The sequence below is a fragment of the Hyperolius riggenbachi genome, chromosome 8 (assembly GCF_040937935.1).
Source record: "Hyperolius riggenbachi isolate aHypRig1 chromosome 8, aHypRig1.pri, whole genome shotgun sequence".
NCBI lineage: Eukaryota > Metazoa > Chordata > Amphibia > Anura > Hyperoliidae > Hyperolius > Hyperolius riggenbachi.
Genome location: NC_090653.1, coordinates 133,768,081 through 133,784,863, shown reverse-complemented (window position 1 = coordinate 133,784,863; position 16,783 = coordinate 133,768,081). Strand labels below are relative to the sequence as shown.

The following is a 16,783-nucleotide window of genomic DNA, read 5'->3' as shown; positions in this document are numbered from 1 at the left end:
TTTATGTTTTGCATAACCTCTCCTCAAGGAGATTACATAAACACAATCATAGGACATCTCAGGTAAAGCTAGAGCAGTGGTCCTCTGTCCTGCTGCAATTAGAAGCAATATAGTATGAGTATCAGTTATAGTCAAATAACAAACTTCAGTACTTATGTGTACATTTTCCCTTAAAGTGTACCCAAGGCGACATGTGACATGATGAGATAAGCATGTGTAAGTACAGTACAAAACATATTAACAACCAGGCTCTTTTACTTGTTTTATTTTGCTGCCTGAAGGAATTAATTTCTAGGCATGGAAGTGACGGCGTCTGTCTTGTCAGTACCTAGTTGGGAGAGATACGCTAGAGAGATATGTAGAGGGAACACTTCTCTTGCGCAGACTGGCAGCGACTGGCTGAGGTTACGGGACCCGGTTCCGGAGCTGGAGAAGGCTGAGGACAGCGGCGTGGGAGCAATCCGTGTGGATGGGGCTGGAGGAAGCCCCAGGTATGTATGAAATTTTTATTGAGACTGATCTCTGGGTTCCTTTAAAAAGTAATTTTAAGGAGCAGGAGAATAAATATAATTGTTTATCTCATCAGTTTATTTTCACCTCGGGTTCACTTTAATGATTGCAGGATCTAAAAAAACTCAAACAAATCCATGCAATAATTAGCTATTGGATCTCAACACGATCACGCTAAAAATGTCCTCTTCCATTTCTGTAACAGGAATTACACTTTAACAACCAATAAACAAGACAAATGTTTTAAAGTGGTAAAAGTTTTCTTTATAATTTGTGTTTATTTTCTCCATTATATATACTGTACCTAACCACTTTTCCAAGGTGGTAATTAAAACGTATAAAAAAATCATTTGAAAGTCTGATTCTAGCAAGGCTACAGGGTTACATCCAGACACATTTGGCCCAGAAGTGTGCTGTGCTGAGGACTAGTAATTCAATGTCAGATTGTCCTGCAACATTTAATCTGTACAAAACTTGCTGGACCGTTAAAGGCCAATAATGGATCTCTTTATGCAGCTGAAGGATGTATAATAAGTAAAGAATTTTACATTCTGTGGCAGGAACCATAGAGAGCTGTGTCTGTATCGAGACAATGTGCCACCTTGTTATTAAACGGCACACTAGGTGAAGTAGCCAGCTGTGCATGCAGGTATATTAAGACAGACGCACACACTTAAATTCAGCATTTTCTACATAACGGTCCTCAATCCATCTATTGCGTTAAGCTTAATCCATTAATTTTCACTTTCCAAATAAACACTTTTTTTTTGCTCATAAAGAAGAAACCTGTGTATTTTCTCATAGCAGTGCCAGCCCTGTAAGGCATAAGAAGAAGAATGTAACTGCTCACAGACTCCTATACACTTGGGTCTGCCAGTTACTCCTCTGCAGCATACCATGCTTAATAGTCCTTGCATTTGGAGTTTGCCAACAAAGTTGACTTTAAGCAGAATGAGCCTGCAGTCCAGCTCTACATCCAATGTCTTTAGGCGGCCTCTGCTTCCCTCTCGCCATTCAGTGTTTTCACTTTCAACAATGACCCTTTTCAGTCCTGTCCAGGTACAGAACCTTCACCAAGTCTTCCAGTTCTGTCCGGCAAATTCGAGTTTCACACATGTGGCTGATCTGAGCTTCTCCCTCGCTGAAGATTTTCCACTGGCCTGAATAAAAAGATGGAAAGACCAAATTTGAGAAAAAAAAAACGAATAAACACATTATGCCCATTTAGGGAAACCCCAATAAATAAATATAGAAAAATAATAACCCTTTCTGTTTTGAGATTCTTTACTCTTCAAAGTGAAATTTTGCTTTCCTTAAAAAAATAAATAATAGCATGCGCTGCACTTTATTATTATTAAAAATGATTTTCCTGTTTCAGTTTGCAGCCAATTATTAACCCTTTAGCATCCAATTTATTGATAGGCTTGCAAGTGCTCCAGGCCAATTTATTTTAGCACATTTTTTTATTTCTTATTTAATACACTTCCTTGCTAATAATAAGAACTTCTGTAAAATGTGTATTTATGGACACTTGTCACTAGGGGGCAGTGTGAGACAATAACAGAGGACTTCTGCTTTTAGTTTTTATATTTTCTGCTAGCATAGAGACATCAAAGCATTCCAAGAGTTTACAGCACAAACAGTTCTGCAGACTGAGGTCAAAATCAGTGTACTTATCTCAAACATGATTTGAAGCTTCTAATGGGTTAAAAGCAGTGTAAGCTCACGCTACATTTAACTGCAATTGTGTGGTATTCTCCAGGGACTAGTGCTAAAAAATCATGTATGAGTAATTTGCTGTATAAGATTAGAACAATAAAAGAACACAGGGACAACGGGAGCCCGTTCTAGTGTAGTACATTAATTGTAGAGTGTGGAAAGACCTAATTGATAAAGATCAAGCCTGGGTTGCTGAATATAGCAACCATTCAAATGCACATATGGGGAATTACAACCTCTACTCTTGATTATGCATGGCCTATATAAGGACTGCCTTTCCTTCAGTCAGTTGCCAGAACTTTGTTGCTTCCTAGCCTGAGTTATCTGTACATTACTGTTACCTGTTCCTTGACCTGAATCCTGTTTTCTGTATTGGCTTACCTGTTGCCGAACCGATTAGCCTGTCCTGACTTTGCTACTTGTCTGCTCCTTTTGTACCATACCTGTATTTGCTAATCTGTTGCCAACCCTAGTATTCTGTCCTGACTCTGGTTTGTTTGGTGATCTTCTCTATGTAGCATGCTGCGCATGTGGTTTACAGGTAATTTGCATTATCATTCTTGAAAGCACATTTTTGGCAGATGTATTAGTACGCCGTCTGTGAGTTGCGAGCAGGGTGAGCTGAATGACGGCTCTCCTTGCTGCCGCTGAACTTAAATACTATTCCTCCTCTGAGTTGTCACAACTTAGAGGGAGGTCCAATGACCACTGGAGCCCCGAATTATTTTTTTGCGCCTTGCGTAGCATAACAGTACTGCTATGAGGCGCCTGGTTTCGGGGCCCAGTGCTGAGCGCCGTGCGCCAAAACCACCTGCCTCAACGTTTTTGTATGTACAGTGTCTATATTGATGCACACTGTGGTCATCTCCTGTTCATCTGTTCAGACTTGCAACACACTGACAGAGATATAAACTTGCACTTTAGACTTGGCTAAATTTTTCTACTGTGTGCAATCCTCATAGACATTAATGTAACTGCTAATTTTGGCTAGCTGGGTCTCTGCACTTTGAACACTGCTTTTACTCCTACTGAATAAATGGAATAGACACCCCTGCTTACGCCCACACATTCTACACACACAATGCACACTGCACACATACTTTTGATAATTAAGCTCAAATATTCTGGCTCTCTATCAGGGCCGGACCGAGGCAGAGGCGAGAGAGGCTCCAGCCTCAGGGCGCAATGTAGGAGGGGGGCGCACAGATCACTCAGCTATCATTCTCCTATTGTGTTTGAAGCAGAGAAAAATAAGACAAGGGAATACATGGCAGTGGCTGCAAGCCAGATAACTAGAAATTAAAGTGTTGGGGGGGTTGGGGGCCCTGGGGCGCCTATTACTCTAGCATATTACTCTATAGCAATCAGTGTGTGACGGCTGGGGTGGGAGGGATGGAGGGGCGCACTTTGGTGTCAGGCTTAGAAAAGTAGGAACTCACTTGTTGTCGTTCTTGTTATCTGTTTGAATTCCTGCTGGTCTTCAAATTCTTCCTTGGACATTTTTTCAGTGTAAAATTGTCTCAGAACACCTATAAAAGAGAAAGTTCATTGTGTATGCTTGCACAGTACATTTGTGTCTCATCATATCTGGTATAAGTAAATAACATAGCATAAAGCACCATTTACAAATGTCCTCTTCTCTGATTACCTTTCTGGATTACCCAGACATGAATTTCTGCCAATGGAGGGTCTTCTGTCACCACTGCTATTTTCCTGACTGTTTCTCCTTCCTCTAATAATATAGACTCAAATACAGGAACGGTGTCCTCACATAAGTAGTCTTTGTCTCCAGAATTCGGGTCTGGGGTGTCCTCTGTAACAAAGCAAATAGGGAAGTTTATTTCACTACACTACTTTGAAGTCTCCCTAATACACAGAAGCAAGTCTTCATGCTGGGATCATGCTGTCTAGGGCACCCTTAAATTAGGTGCCCCGTTAGATACCCAGTGCCACCCATGGTCTAGGTAGAATGTGAAGATAACCTGGTAGGTGTTCACATTGCCATCCAAACATGGTGAATAGAATCAGGTTAGTTAAAGCTTAATATACCAGCTAGGGGGATGGTACCAGAGAATTAATAATACCAGGCTGGGTCGTAATACTGAGGGGTTAATTCACTAACCAAGTGTATTGTACTTCCTAAGCATTGTAACACATATGATATAAAAAGGCTAATTTACAGATTACTGAGGGACCAGAATTTGTGTTCCCATTATGCTGAACAACCCCCTCCCCCCCACTACTTATTTACCCATTGCTCTACCAAGGCAATGTGACCCACCCAATTTAGTTCTCCCCCAAACCCCATCATTATTTTCATATTGTGCTGACCTCATTCAATCTTCTAAACCACCCATTTTCGTTAGCAGTTTAATGACAGTGATCTTCTCAACTCTGTCTATATGACAATCAAGGCTTCTCACCTCCAGACATGGCACTATATGTTGCTCAGTGGAATTCTGCTTTATCTGTTATTCTAATCAACTGCTTTACTATCAATTAAATTAAAATTGTTGGAAGTACTTCTGAATTTCTCTGTTCTTTTTAGATATTTTGTGTAATGCACACTAACAAGTACAGGAGATGTCTGGAAACCATTATAATAGGGCTCCCGAAGAACCCAATCTTTCAGCCATTTTTCTGACCTCAGATGCTGGTGTCAGTCTTGGGCCCACATGAAAGCTTCTCGACTTGCCAATGATTGTCAGTAGAACAGAGATCCTGCTTTATCTTAGCACTGAATCTATTCACTAGAATATCCTCAGCTGACCTGTGGGAAAGTCATCAAGAATTCAACAGTCTCATCAGCCAAGTAAAGCTGCTATTTATCCAAAATATTGAACTACAATATTCAGGAATATGATACATAAGCTTTCTCCTGCCAGATTGGTCTTCAGAAGTTTAACCACCTTGCAATTCATTAATTTAACTTTGTGGAAGTTAAAAAGATGACACTTAGAATAAGGCCCTTCTTCAATTCCCTTTGTCTCCTAAGTTTTCTCCTACTAGGAGACATTATTTTTTTTGTCTTCTTCTCAGCACTCTTCCGTTAAAAAAGTAGCTGAAAAAGTACTGTCAAATTTATTCAGAGTATTTTCTTGCTCGCTGGTAGCTTAAAATGCCTTTTATTAATAAGGTGTAAAAATATAACCTTGGAGAAAAAAATAGGAGAAAAAAGTGAATTAAACATTTGCTTTACCTTTTTCTCCTGAGTTTTCTCCTAGGAGATAATTTTTCATCTTCTATTTAAAATCATTTTTCATCACTTTTCAATTGAAAAAGTACCAAAAGGTGGTGAAATAGTGCTATCAAAATTATTTTGAGTATCTCTTGCTTGCTGGTGGCTTAAAATGCATTTTATTGACCACTTTGCAAATGTGAATAGTACCTTTTCACCTACTTGTTGGTACTTTTTCAATTGCAAAGTGCTGAAAAATAATTTAAATACAAAATGAAAAAATATCTCCTAGGAGAAAGCTCAGGAGAATAAGATAATTGTATATGGATCTTGTGGTGTCTAAAAGGAAACACTGCACTAATTGTCTTGATTTTAGTAATACTAGCAAAAAGCAAACCGGTTCTAGACACTGAAGCAATGGCGTCCAAAGATGACCTTGGAGAGTACTTCCATGTTCTCTGGTTTGTGTGGGTTTTTTTTATCCACTATCGAACCTAATTATTCCTAAGTGTAACCTTACTTGGGCTATATAAACAATTCTGATTCTGAATAGTCTCCAAGAAGGCTGTAGCAGGACAAGAGGTATGACAAGGTTATGATCCAGTGGACGTTTTGGACTTCAGGAGCTGTGTTACGGTAAATATTCAGATTGTTGTGTTTGTACTATAATAATTAGAATGTTAAAGGACCAATAGTTAATAAGAGAAGCAGAATAAAGAGTTAATGTACAGTAAATGTTGCATAGTAAAATAATAATGCACTGCCATGTCTTACAACTGTCAGGAGAAACAATAGCTTTGCCTCCAGTGACAACATTTACTTCTTTCTCAGTGTTCTGTCAGACTGTCACTGGCAAGACCTTGGCTTTTGGTCTTTTTGAATGCAAATGCTTCCTACTTCCACCCACAGCTGCTCAAAGGTGGGTGATGTGTGTCTTGTCATTTGCCACTGTTACCATTTTGACTTCAATAAATGTCTTGCCTTATGACATTCAAAAGCATGCTTGGAACTGTCTTGTGCCATTTAAGATACTTGAAAAGAAACCTATGAACTTAATTTTATCTTATAAAAGACACATCCGCAAAAGATGCTGATCTGGCGAGGTTGGCATATGCAATGGAGGGTATCACGGGACACCAGACCTGCGGCGAGGGATAGATTGGATTCCAGGGGCTGGAGGAAGCCCCTGGTAAGTAGATCCTGTTTTTTTTATTTCCTTGGACCTGTCCTCTAAGAGACCTGCTTCAACCAAAACACTGAGTCCTGTGAAATTGGGAGCGGTCACAACTTTCTTGTCCCTTGGGAGGTAGGAAGTTTGACCACAGAGATGCCACGAGGCCCAATGACCAAAAGCAGCAGACATTATTACTTTGGGAACATGAAACCTTTGGTCATGTGGGCTGGTGTCAGCATGATGGTAGGCCACATGAATGCTGCAGTTAAAATAAATCATTATTTCATATTTCCTAATTTGTGCTTATGTACATATTAAAGCATACATTCCAGTAACTGTCAGATAGGAGTGTCTGATCTGCTGCCAGTCCATTATTATTCTAGGTGTTGAAAATGAAAAACAGGACCTTTTCTGGCCATTGTGGTGCCCCAGACAAGGCACCCTGTGTTTTCATCCCCCCTTTCCAAATCTTGAGGGCCCATTCACACTGGGGCGGTGCGGTATTTTTACCGCACCCCACCGCTGAGCAATGAAAATCTATGGAGACTTTCATAGGGCTGGTGCACAACAAGCGTTTTTGGTAGCATTTTCAAAAACGCTGCAGCTTGTGAAAACGCTTGGCTAATGTATCTCAATGGGATGGGGCACACCAGCGGTTTGAGGTTTTTAGCAAACATGGCTCCTGCAGTATTTTTGCGGTTTGCAGATGCGTTTCTGCCTCAATGTAAAGTATAGGAAAAGCTTAACCACTTCCCGACTGCCTAACGCACAGGGGCGGCCGGGAAGTGGAGCCCTGAAGGACCGGCTCACCCACAGAGGCGGCGGTCCTTTTAGGGGCATGGGCAGAGCGATCGCATCATCCGTGACGCAATCCTCCGCCGGCGCTTGTCTCCGCTCACCCGCCGCAACATCCCGCCGGCCATACGGAAGCGCCGGCGGGATGTTAACCCCGCGATCGCCGCATACAAAGTGTATAATACACTTTGTAATGTTTACAATGTCCGAGGGACCACCAGGGCAGGCTGCAGCCACCCTATGTCGCACCCAAGCACACTGATTTCTCCCCCCCCGCCCCAGATCGCCCACAGCACCCATCAGACCCCCCCCTGCCCACCCCCCAGACCCCTGTTTGCACCCAATCACCCCTCTAATCACCCATCAATCACTCCCTGTCACTATCTGTAAACGCTATATTTTTTTATCCCCCCCCCGCCCCCTCCTGATCACCCCCCCACCCCTCAGATTCTCCCCAGACACCCCCCCCCCTGTGTACTGTATGCATCTATCCCCCTGATCACCTGTCAATCACCTGTCAATCACCTGTCAATCACCCATCAATCACCCCCTGTCACTGCCACCCATTAATCAGCCCCTAACCTGCCCCTTGCGGGCAATCTGATCACCCACCCACACCAATAGATCGCCCGCAGATCCGACGTCAGATCACCTCCCAAGTGCAGTGTTTACATCTGTTATCTACCCTAAACACCCACTAGATACCCATCAATCACCCATCAATCACCCCCTATCACCACCTGTCACTGTTACCCATCAGATCAGACCCTAATCTGCCCCTTACGGGCACCCAATCACCCGCCTACACGCTCAGATTGCCCTCAGACCCCCCTTATCAATTCGCCAGTGCAATATTTACATCTGTGCTTCCCTGTAATAACCCACTGATCACCTGTCAATCACCTGTCAATCACCCATCAATCACCCCCTGTCACTGCCACCCATCAATCACCCCCTGTCACTGCCACCCATCAATCAGCCCCTAACCTGCCCCTTGCGGGCAATCTGATCACCCATCCTCATCAATAGATCGCCCGCAGATCCGACGTCAGATCACCTTCCAAGTGCAGTGTTTACATCTGTTATCTACCCTAAACACCCACTAATTACCCATCAATCACCCCCTATCACCACCTGTCACTGTTACCCATCAGATCAGACCCTAATCTGCCCCTTGCGGGCACCCAATCACCCGCCTACACGCTCAGATTGCCCTCAGACCCCCCTTATCAATTCGCCAGTGCAATATTTACATCTGTGCTTCCCTGTAATAACCCACTGATCACCTGTCAATCACCTGTCAATCACCTATCAATCACCCCCTGTCACTGCCACCCATCAATCACCCCCTGGCACTGCCACCCATCAATCACCCCCTGTCACTGCCACTCATCAATCAGCCCCTAACCTGCCCCTTGCGGGCAATCTGATCACCCACCCACACCAATAGTTCGCCCGCAGATCCGACGTCAGATCACCTCCCAAGTGCAGTGTTTATATCTGTTCTCTACCCTAAACACTCACTAATTACCCATCAATCACCCCCTGTCACTGCTACCTATCAGATTAGACCCCTATCTGCCCCTAGGGCACTCAATCACCCGCCCACACCCTCAGAATGCCCTCAGGCCCCAGCCCTGATCACCTCGCCAGTGCATTGCTTGCATCTATTCCCCCCTCTAATCACACCTTGAGACACCCATCAATCACCTCCTGTCACCCCCCTAGCACACCTACTCATCAGATCAGGCCCTAATTTGCCCCGTGTGGGCTCCTGATCACTCGGCCAAACCCTCAGATCCCCCTCAGACCCCCTTCCGATCACCTCCCCAGTGCATTGATTGCATCTATTTTCCCCTCTAACCACCCCCTGAGACACCCATCAATCACCGCCTGTCACCCCCCCTAGCACTCCTATCCATCAGATCAGGCCCAATACAACCTGTCATCTAAAAGGCCACCCTGCATATGACCGGTTCCACAAAATTCGCCCCCTCATAGACCACCTGTCATCAAAATTTGCAGATGCTTATACCCCTGAACAGTCATTTTTAGACATTTGGTTTCCAGACTACTCACGGATTTGGGCCCGTAAAATGCCAGGGCGGTATAGGAACCCCACAAACTGACCCCATTTTAGAAAAAAAGACACCCCAATGTATTCTGTTAGGTGTATGACGAGTTCATAGAAGATTTTATTTTTTGTCAAAAGTTAGCGGAAATTGATTTTTGTTTTTTTTTCACAAAGTGTCATTTTTCACTAACTTGTGACAAAAAATAAAATCTTCTATGAACTCGCCATACACCTAACGGAATACCTTGGGGTGTCTTCTTTCTAAAATGGGGTCACTTGTGGGGTTCCTATACTGCCCTGGCATTTTAGGAGCCCTAAACCGTGAGGAGTAGTCTAGAAAACAAATGCCTCAAAATGACCTGTGACTAGGACGTTGGGCCCCTTAGCGCACCTAGGCTGCAAAAAAGTGTCACACATGTGGTATCGCCGTACTCAGGAGAAGTAGTATAATGTGTTTTGGGGTGTATTTTTACACATAACCATGCTGGGTGGGAGAAATCTCTCTGTAAATGGACAATTGTGTGTAAAAAAAAATCAAACAATTGTCATTTACAGAGATATTTCTCCCACCCAGCATGGGTATGTGTAAAAATACACCCCAAAACACATTATACTACTTCTCCTGAGTACGGCGGTACCACATATGTGGCCCTTTTTCACACCCTAAGTACGCTAAGGGGCCCAAAGTCCAATAAGTACCTTTAGGATTTCACAGGTCATTTTGCGACATTTGGTTTCAAGACTACTCCTCACGGTTTAGGGCCCCTAAAATGCCAGGGCAGTATAGGAACCCCACAAATGACCCCATTCTAGAAAGAAGACACCCAAATGTATTCCGTTAGGAGTATGGTAAGTTCATAGAAGATTTTATTTTTTGTCACAAGTTAGCGGAAAATGACACTTTGTGAAAAAAAACAAATAAAATCAATTTCTGCTAACTTGTGACAAAAAAATAAAAACTTCTATGAACTCACCATACTCCTAACGGAATACCTTGGGGTGTCTTCTTAAACCGTCTTTCCCTAAACCGTGAGGAGTAGTCTTGAAACAAAAATGACCTGTGAAATCCTAAGGGTACTCATTGGACTTTGGGCCCCTTAGCGCAGTTAGGCTGCAAAAATGTGCCAATCATGTGGTATTGCCGTACTCGGGAGAAGTAGTATAATGTGTTTTGGGGTGTATTTTTACACATACCCATGCTGGGTAGGAGAAATACCTCTGTAAATGACAATCTTTTGATTTTTTTACACACAATTGTCCATTTACAGAGTTATTTCTCCCACTCAGCATGGGTATGTGTAAAAATACACCCCAAAACACATTGTACTACTTCTCCCGAGTTCGGCGATACCACATGTGTGGCACTTTTTTGCACCCTAACTGCGCTAAGGGGCCCAAAGTCCAATGAGTACCTTTAGGATTTCACAGGTCATTTTGAGAAATTTTGTTTCAAGACTACTCCTCACGGTTTAGGGCCCCTAAAATGCCAGGACAGTATAGGAACCCCACAAATGACTCCATTTTAGAAAGAAGACACCCCAAGGTATTCTGTTAGTAGTACGGTGAGCTCATAGAAGATTTTATTTTTTGTCACAAGTTAGCGGAAATTGATTTTTATTGGTTTTTTTCACAAAGTGTCATTTTCCGCTAACTTGTGACAAAAAATAAAATCTTCTATGAACTCACCGTACTACTAACGGAATACCTTGGGGTGTCTTCTTTCTAAAATGGGGTCATTTGTGGGGTTCCTATACTGTCCTGGCATTTTAGGGGCCCTAAACCGTGAGGAGTAGTCTTGAAACGAAATTTCTCAAAATGACCTGTGAAATCCTAAAGGTACTCATTGGACTTTGGGCCCCTTAGCGCAGTTAGGGTGCAAAAAAGTGCCACACATGTGGTATCGCCGTACTCAGGAGAAGTAGTATAATGTGTTTTGGGGTGTATTTTTACACATACCCATGCTGAGTGGGAGAAAGACCTCTGTAAATGGACAATTGTGTGTAAAAAAAAATAAAAAATTGTCATTTACAGAGATATTTCTTCCACCCAGCATCGGTATGTGTAAAAATACACCCCAAAACACATTATACTACTTCTCCTGAGTACGGCAATACCACATGTGTGGCACTTTTTTGCAGCCTAACTGCGCTAAGGGGCCCAAAGTCCAATGAGCACCTTTAGGCTTTACAGGGGTGCTTACAAATTAGCACCCCCCCAAAATGCGAGGACAGTAAACACACCCCACAAATTACCCCATTTTGGAAAGTAGACACTTCAAGGTATTCAGAGAGGGGCATGGTGAGTCCGTGGCAGATTTCATTTTTTTTTTTGTCGCAAGTTAGAAGAAATGGAAACTTTTTTTTTTTTGTCACAAAGTGTCATTTTCCGCTTACTTGTGACAAAAAATAATATCTTCTATGAACTCACTATGCCTCTCAGTGAATACTTTGGGATGTCTTCTTTCCAAAATGGGGTCATTTGGGGGGTATTTATACTATCCTGGAATTCTAGCCCCTCATGAAACATGACAGGTGGTCAGAAAAGTCATAGATGCTTGAAAATGGGAAAATTCACTTTTTGCACCATAGTTTGTAAACGCTATAACTTTTACCCAAACCAATAAATATACACTGAATGGGTTTTTTTTAATCAAAAACATGTTTATCCACATTTTTCACGCTGCATGTATACAGAAATTTTACTTTATTTGAAAAATGTCAGCACAGAAAGTTAAAAAAATCTTTTTTTTGCCAAAATTCATGTCTTTTTTGATGAATATAATAAAAAGTAAAAATCGCAGGAGCAATCAAATAGCACCAAAAGAAAGCTTTATTAGTGACAAGAAAAGGAGCCAAAATTCATTTAGGTGGTAGGTTGTATGAGCGAGCAATAAACCGTGAAAGCTGCAGTGGTCTGAATGGAAAAAAAGTGGCCGGTCCTTAAGGGGTGTAAAGCCCACAGTCCTCAAGTGGTTAAACTGCTCTGAAAAAATGCTAGATCAGAGCGGTTTTCCAGGCGTTTTTGTTACAAAAGCTCTTCAGTAACAGCTTTACTGTAACAATATTTGAAATCTGCTACACAAAAAAACGCTCCAAAAAACGCTAGCCATGTTTAGAAAACCTCTCTAAACATGCCAAGAATCGCTCTGAAAATCTGCTTCAAAAACCTCTAGCGTTTTGCAGATCTGCTAGAGGTTTTTGGTGTGCACAGGGCTATACTTCCACGGTGTGGTACGGCACGACGTGATGAAAGTGACGTTTTTGCCACATCCCCGATGCAGGTCCAAAACTATGTTAAAGCTGCAGTGATGCGTCAATATGCGGCGATCTGGGTGATCCCAGTCATGTTAGTCTATGGCGATGCGTGGATTTAAAAAAAAAAATAACCGATGTGACATCGCGACGCGCTTGCGCGGAATCTTATTTTAACAATACGCTTCCACATACCCAAAGCAGGAAGTGACGCCAAGTGCGCGTCACTTCCTGCTTGGCCATTGGCCAGACAGAAAACACAGCGCAAAAGCGCAGTGTTCCCTGAAGGACTGTTTTTGAAGGTGTAATGCGGTGCGTCGGGCGTGACGCACCGCATCGCCAACGCTGGTTTGCAGTGTGAAATCAGCCTCAGAATGGGAAAATCATAGCCTACATTAGTACATTATTTTTGCAGCACCAATAACAAACTGATTGTTAATGTATGGAAATGATTTTGTTTTTTAAAACAGCTACAATACTACTGTTAGCAATGGTTAGCACATTAATAGCACCTGCAGTATCATTGTTATGCTGTCTAGGCCCCCTTTGGTATGCTAATTAGCAATGCCCATTGAGGTAGTAAAATTATTACCCATCCCTTTGTTAATGGAACTAGCAGCTGGTATGGGAATGAAATAAAGCACAATGTGCTGAGAATAGTTCTGTAGTGCCCTCTGCTGCAGGTGTCACCCCAAACATTGGCCTGGTTAGCCTATGCCTAAAAATGACCCTGATGAGAAACAATAGCTTGTGATCTTTATAGCTAATTAGTTGTACAGTGAAGCAACGCTATTGTTGATATGGTTACAAAATACAATTTCAACTTACTGACAGACAGTCTTTGCTGGCTACAAACTCAAACAGAAAAATGACTCATAACAACGTTAAATAACAAACATTCACCAATTTTACCAGTATAGAACAATGTTATAACAGAAGTGGAATTTATCTTTAAGGAATGATACACATGAATAAACTGAATGTCTATTTTGTGCATGTAAAGTACAACCTAGCACCACCAGTACTAATCATTGTTATTGTCAGCACAGCACGAACACACATTGCACTGATCTCTTCTTACTGAAGTAACATCAAGTGCTAAAATGAAGAGAGAGAAGTCAATGTTTTCTGTCTTGTTTGAACTCACCTGGGCAAACTTTACAGCATTTTCCATCGACTTTCTGAGGATATTTGCACGGGTTTTGCTCAGGGCAGCTGATTTTCTTGCACTCCTGCTTGGTGAAGTTACACGTACAAAGCACACATTCCACCACTCCAAAGGCTCGCAAGGTGGGGTGCCAAGAATCTCCGTGGGAGTATGTTTTCCCATTCGAGATGCATACTGCAGGGAACAGAGCAAACACAAGCAGGTGTAAGCTGAGAAATGACAATTTACTAGTGATGGGTCGGAAGATCGGCAGTGCAGCAAGCAGAATAATACATGATTTCAGGGGACAATGATAATGGGAAAGGAAGAAGACCAACTGGCAACCAAGCCAACATCATTGCAGAAATAATGATCTGTTTCTCTTTCTAAGAATCTCTCTTGTATTTAGATAAATAAAAACATGTTGCTAATTCTTACATCTTTTCTAGTCTTCCTTGGAATCTCAGTTTTGCCATAAACATTTCTTTTAATTGTGGTTTGTTGCCAGACACCTTGACTGCTATAACAAGTTATTCATCAACATAATATACCAGCAATGACACAGAGCCAAGTTTTAAACAAGCATGCAACCCAGAGTGATTCCATAAATAATTAGACCTGGTAATGAAAGGTTATGATACAAGCGGCAACATTCTCTGCTGGTTAGTCGCTTGATATGCTATAGTTTCAACTTCATTTCTCCTTCATCTGACTCCATGTAAATACACCATCCCCAACTCATAAAAGTCCCTCCATTCCAGTTTGTTGTTCAGTGGTGCACTCCTCTATTTCTCCAACTTTACTTGTTTTAAGACAATCCTTTCATCATTACATTAGTTTGAGACCTTGGATCAATTATTTCTGCTATTGTTAATTCAATATTGTATATTGTTCTAATCAGAGCAGGGACAAGGTCCTCCAGCACCCAAGGCTGAGACACCAAAGTGCGCCCCTCCATCCCTCCCACCCCAGCTGTCACTCACTGATTGCTGATAGACTAAGAGGGCCACAGGGCTCACAACCTCCCCAACACCTTAATATCTAGTTATCTGGCTTGCAGTCACTGCCATGTATCCCCCTTTCTTATTTCTTTCTGCTTCATACACAATTAGGAATGACAGCTGAATGAATTGTGCGCCCCCTCCTACACTACGCCCTGAGGCTGGAGCCTCTCCAGCCTATGCCTCGGCCCGGCCCTGGTTCTAATAATAAATTTCCTTTGCAATCTACTTTTGTAAAAGGAAAAGGAGGACCAATAGCGCAGATTGCAGTGCAGATAGCGAAGGCAGTGGTAAGTTAGCAGGTCCTCTTATTATGTGCAAATCATGCTTTCGCTATGTGACATTTACCCAATCAGATATAGTGGAACATGTAACTTTACACACCATAATGTTATCTTTAATGTTAACTTTACACACCATAATGTTATCTCCAAGCTTGCAGATAGGTTCTAAGGGCTGGTGCGTGGTTGACAACCATATTACTTATACATACAACTTCTGGGAGCTCACAACAATAAGCCTTTCCTTGGAGCTTGCTGTAGCATTGAAAGCCCCAAGGATGGGCTCATTGTTGTGACCTCCTTGATAAAGGGGGCCTATGGCTCCCTAAAACATTGGAATAATTTACATATAGCTAATAAATATTTAACATTGCATGGAGAGCTGGCTGAAACTCTTTAGTAAAAAAAAAGTGATTGAGACGAGAGCCCATGTTTTTGATCATTTGTTGGTCAATTTAGTGTGCCTAATGATTTGAACTTCTAGTCTATATAAATGTTGCACGGTATATAAACAGTCACTCCTCCTATTTGTATGTGCTGAGCCTTTCAGGGCCAATGGCCCAGGAAGTAGTAGGGGTATATCTTTATGAGAAATGGGCAAAACATAAAGTGGAACTACAGTCAAAACACCCCCTCTGCTCCAGCATGTTGGCCACACAATAAAAACTTCTATAAACAAACAAGTACTGGCTAGATAGTTACTGAAAGGATTTATAGACTGTGTTTCACTTTGCTCAGAAGCTTATCAGCAACATGCCACAGGTTACCTGATTGTCTTTTTATTAGTAATTGCAGTTGATGAAAGGGAGTAAACATAGCAGAAGGTGTTTGAAGATAACATTTTTGTTTCTGTAAAGTTTGCCATGCAGTTATCAATTTTTTTGTTTTAATCCCGATAGATTCAATTATTTAGCCAGGAAAGGGGGGCAGCGGGCACAGCGGTGGGGAGAAGGGTCGGACCCCCCCCCCCCCCCTCCCTCATCTGGGTCTGATTCCCCTTCGCTGCTGTGTGCCCGTTATACCCCTTCCTGGCTGCTACTCCCTCCAGCTCAGCAGCCCCCCCACCCATGGCACGTCTGTCTCACCCCGCCTCATGGGTGGCCCGGGGGTGATGGCCACCTTAAGAGTTTCTTGAATTAATTTGTTGTAGCACATCCATTGCAATAGCTGTTCACAGACCCGGTGTATTCTAGGCTGGGGTGACTTGTTAATTTTACCCAGATGACATTACTTTGAGATAGAAACAAACAGGATAACTGAATGAGCAATACATTTTTTCATTAAATGTTATGATAGACTGTAATTAGTCTTTAATGGGGCTGCAGTTTCAACACATGTATAAACCATGTTCTGTAAGCTTATTTGTGTAAATATGCTATTTATTTTTTATCAATCTAGGGCTAATGCACAGTACCTATCATTTTCATACAGAGGCAGTGTATGTTGCATTCATATGCTCATTTGCATAGATGCAGAATGTGTTTAAAAAAATATTTCCTATAAAAACAAATTGTAATACGTTTACCAATAACATTAAATTCTCATGCTAAGCGCTCCCTACTCATGTGAAGGGGAAGTCTAAAAAATATTAGCACTGTTATATGTATTGCAAAAGGAGGATAATCACACATAAGGGTTTAGTTATACCTCCCA

The 16,783-nt window shown here is 42.2% G+C and overlaps 1 protein-coding gene across 2 annotated transcripts in view; it reads right to left on the bottom strand.

Moving 5' to 3' along the window:
- Positions 1–766: 766 nt before the first annotated feature.
- Positions 767–16,783, bottom strand: part of CHRDL1 (chordin like 1) — a 133,905-nt gene continuing 117,888 nt past the window's right edge. For both annotated transcript variants that reach the window (XM_068249607.1, XM_068249605.1), the window contains 4 exons: positions 13,849–14,043; positions 3,878–4,042; positions 3,669–3,758; positions 767–1,670 (listed from right to left, as the gene is read on the bottom strand). In XM_068249607.1, the coding sequence (XP_068105708.1) occupies positions 1,540–1,670; positions 3,669–3,758; positions 3,878–4,042; positions 13,849–14,043 (581 nt within the window). In that variant the 3' untranslated portion in view covers positions 767–1,539. The remainder of the gene's footprint in view (positions 1,671–3,668; positions 3,759–3,877; positions 4,043–13,848; positions 14,044–16,783) is intronic.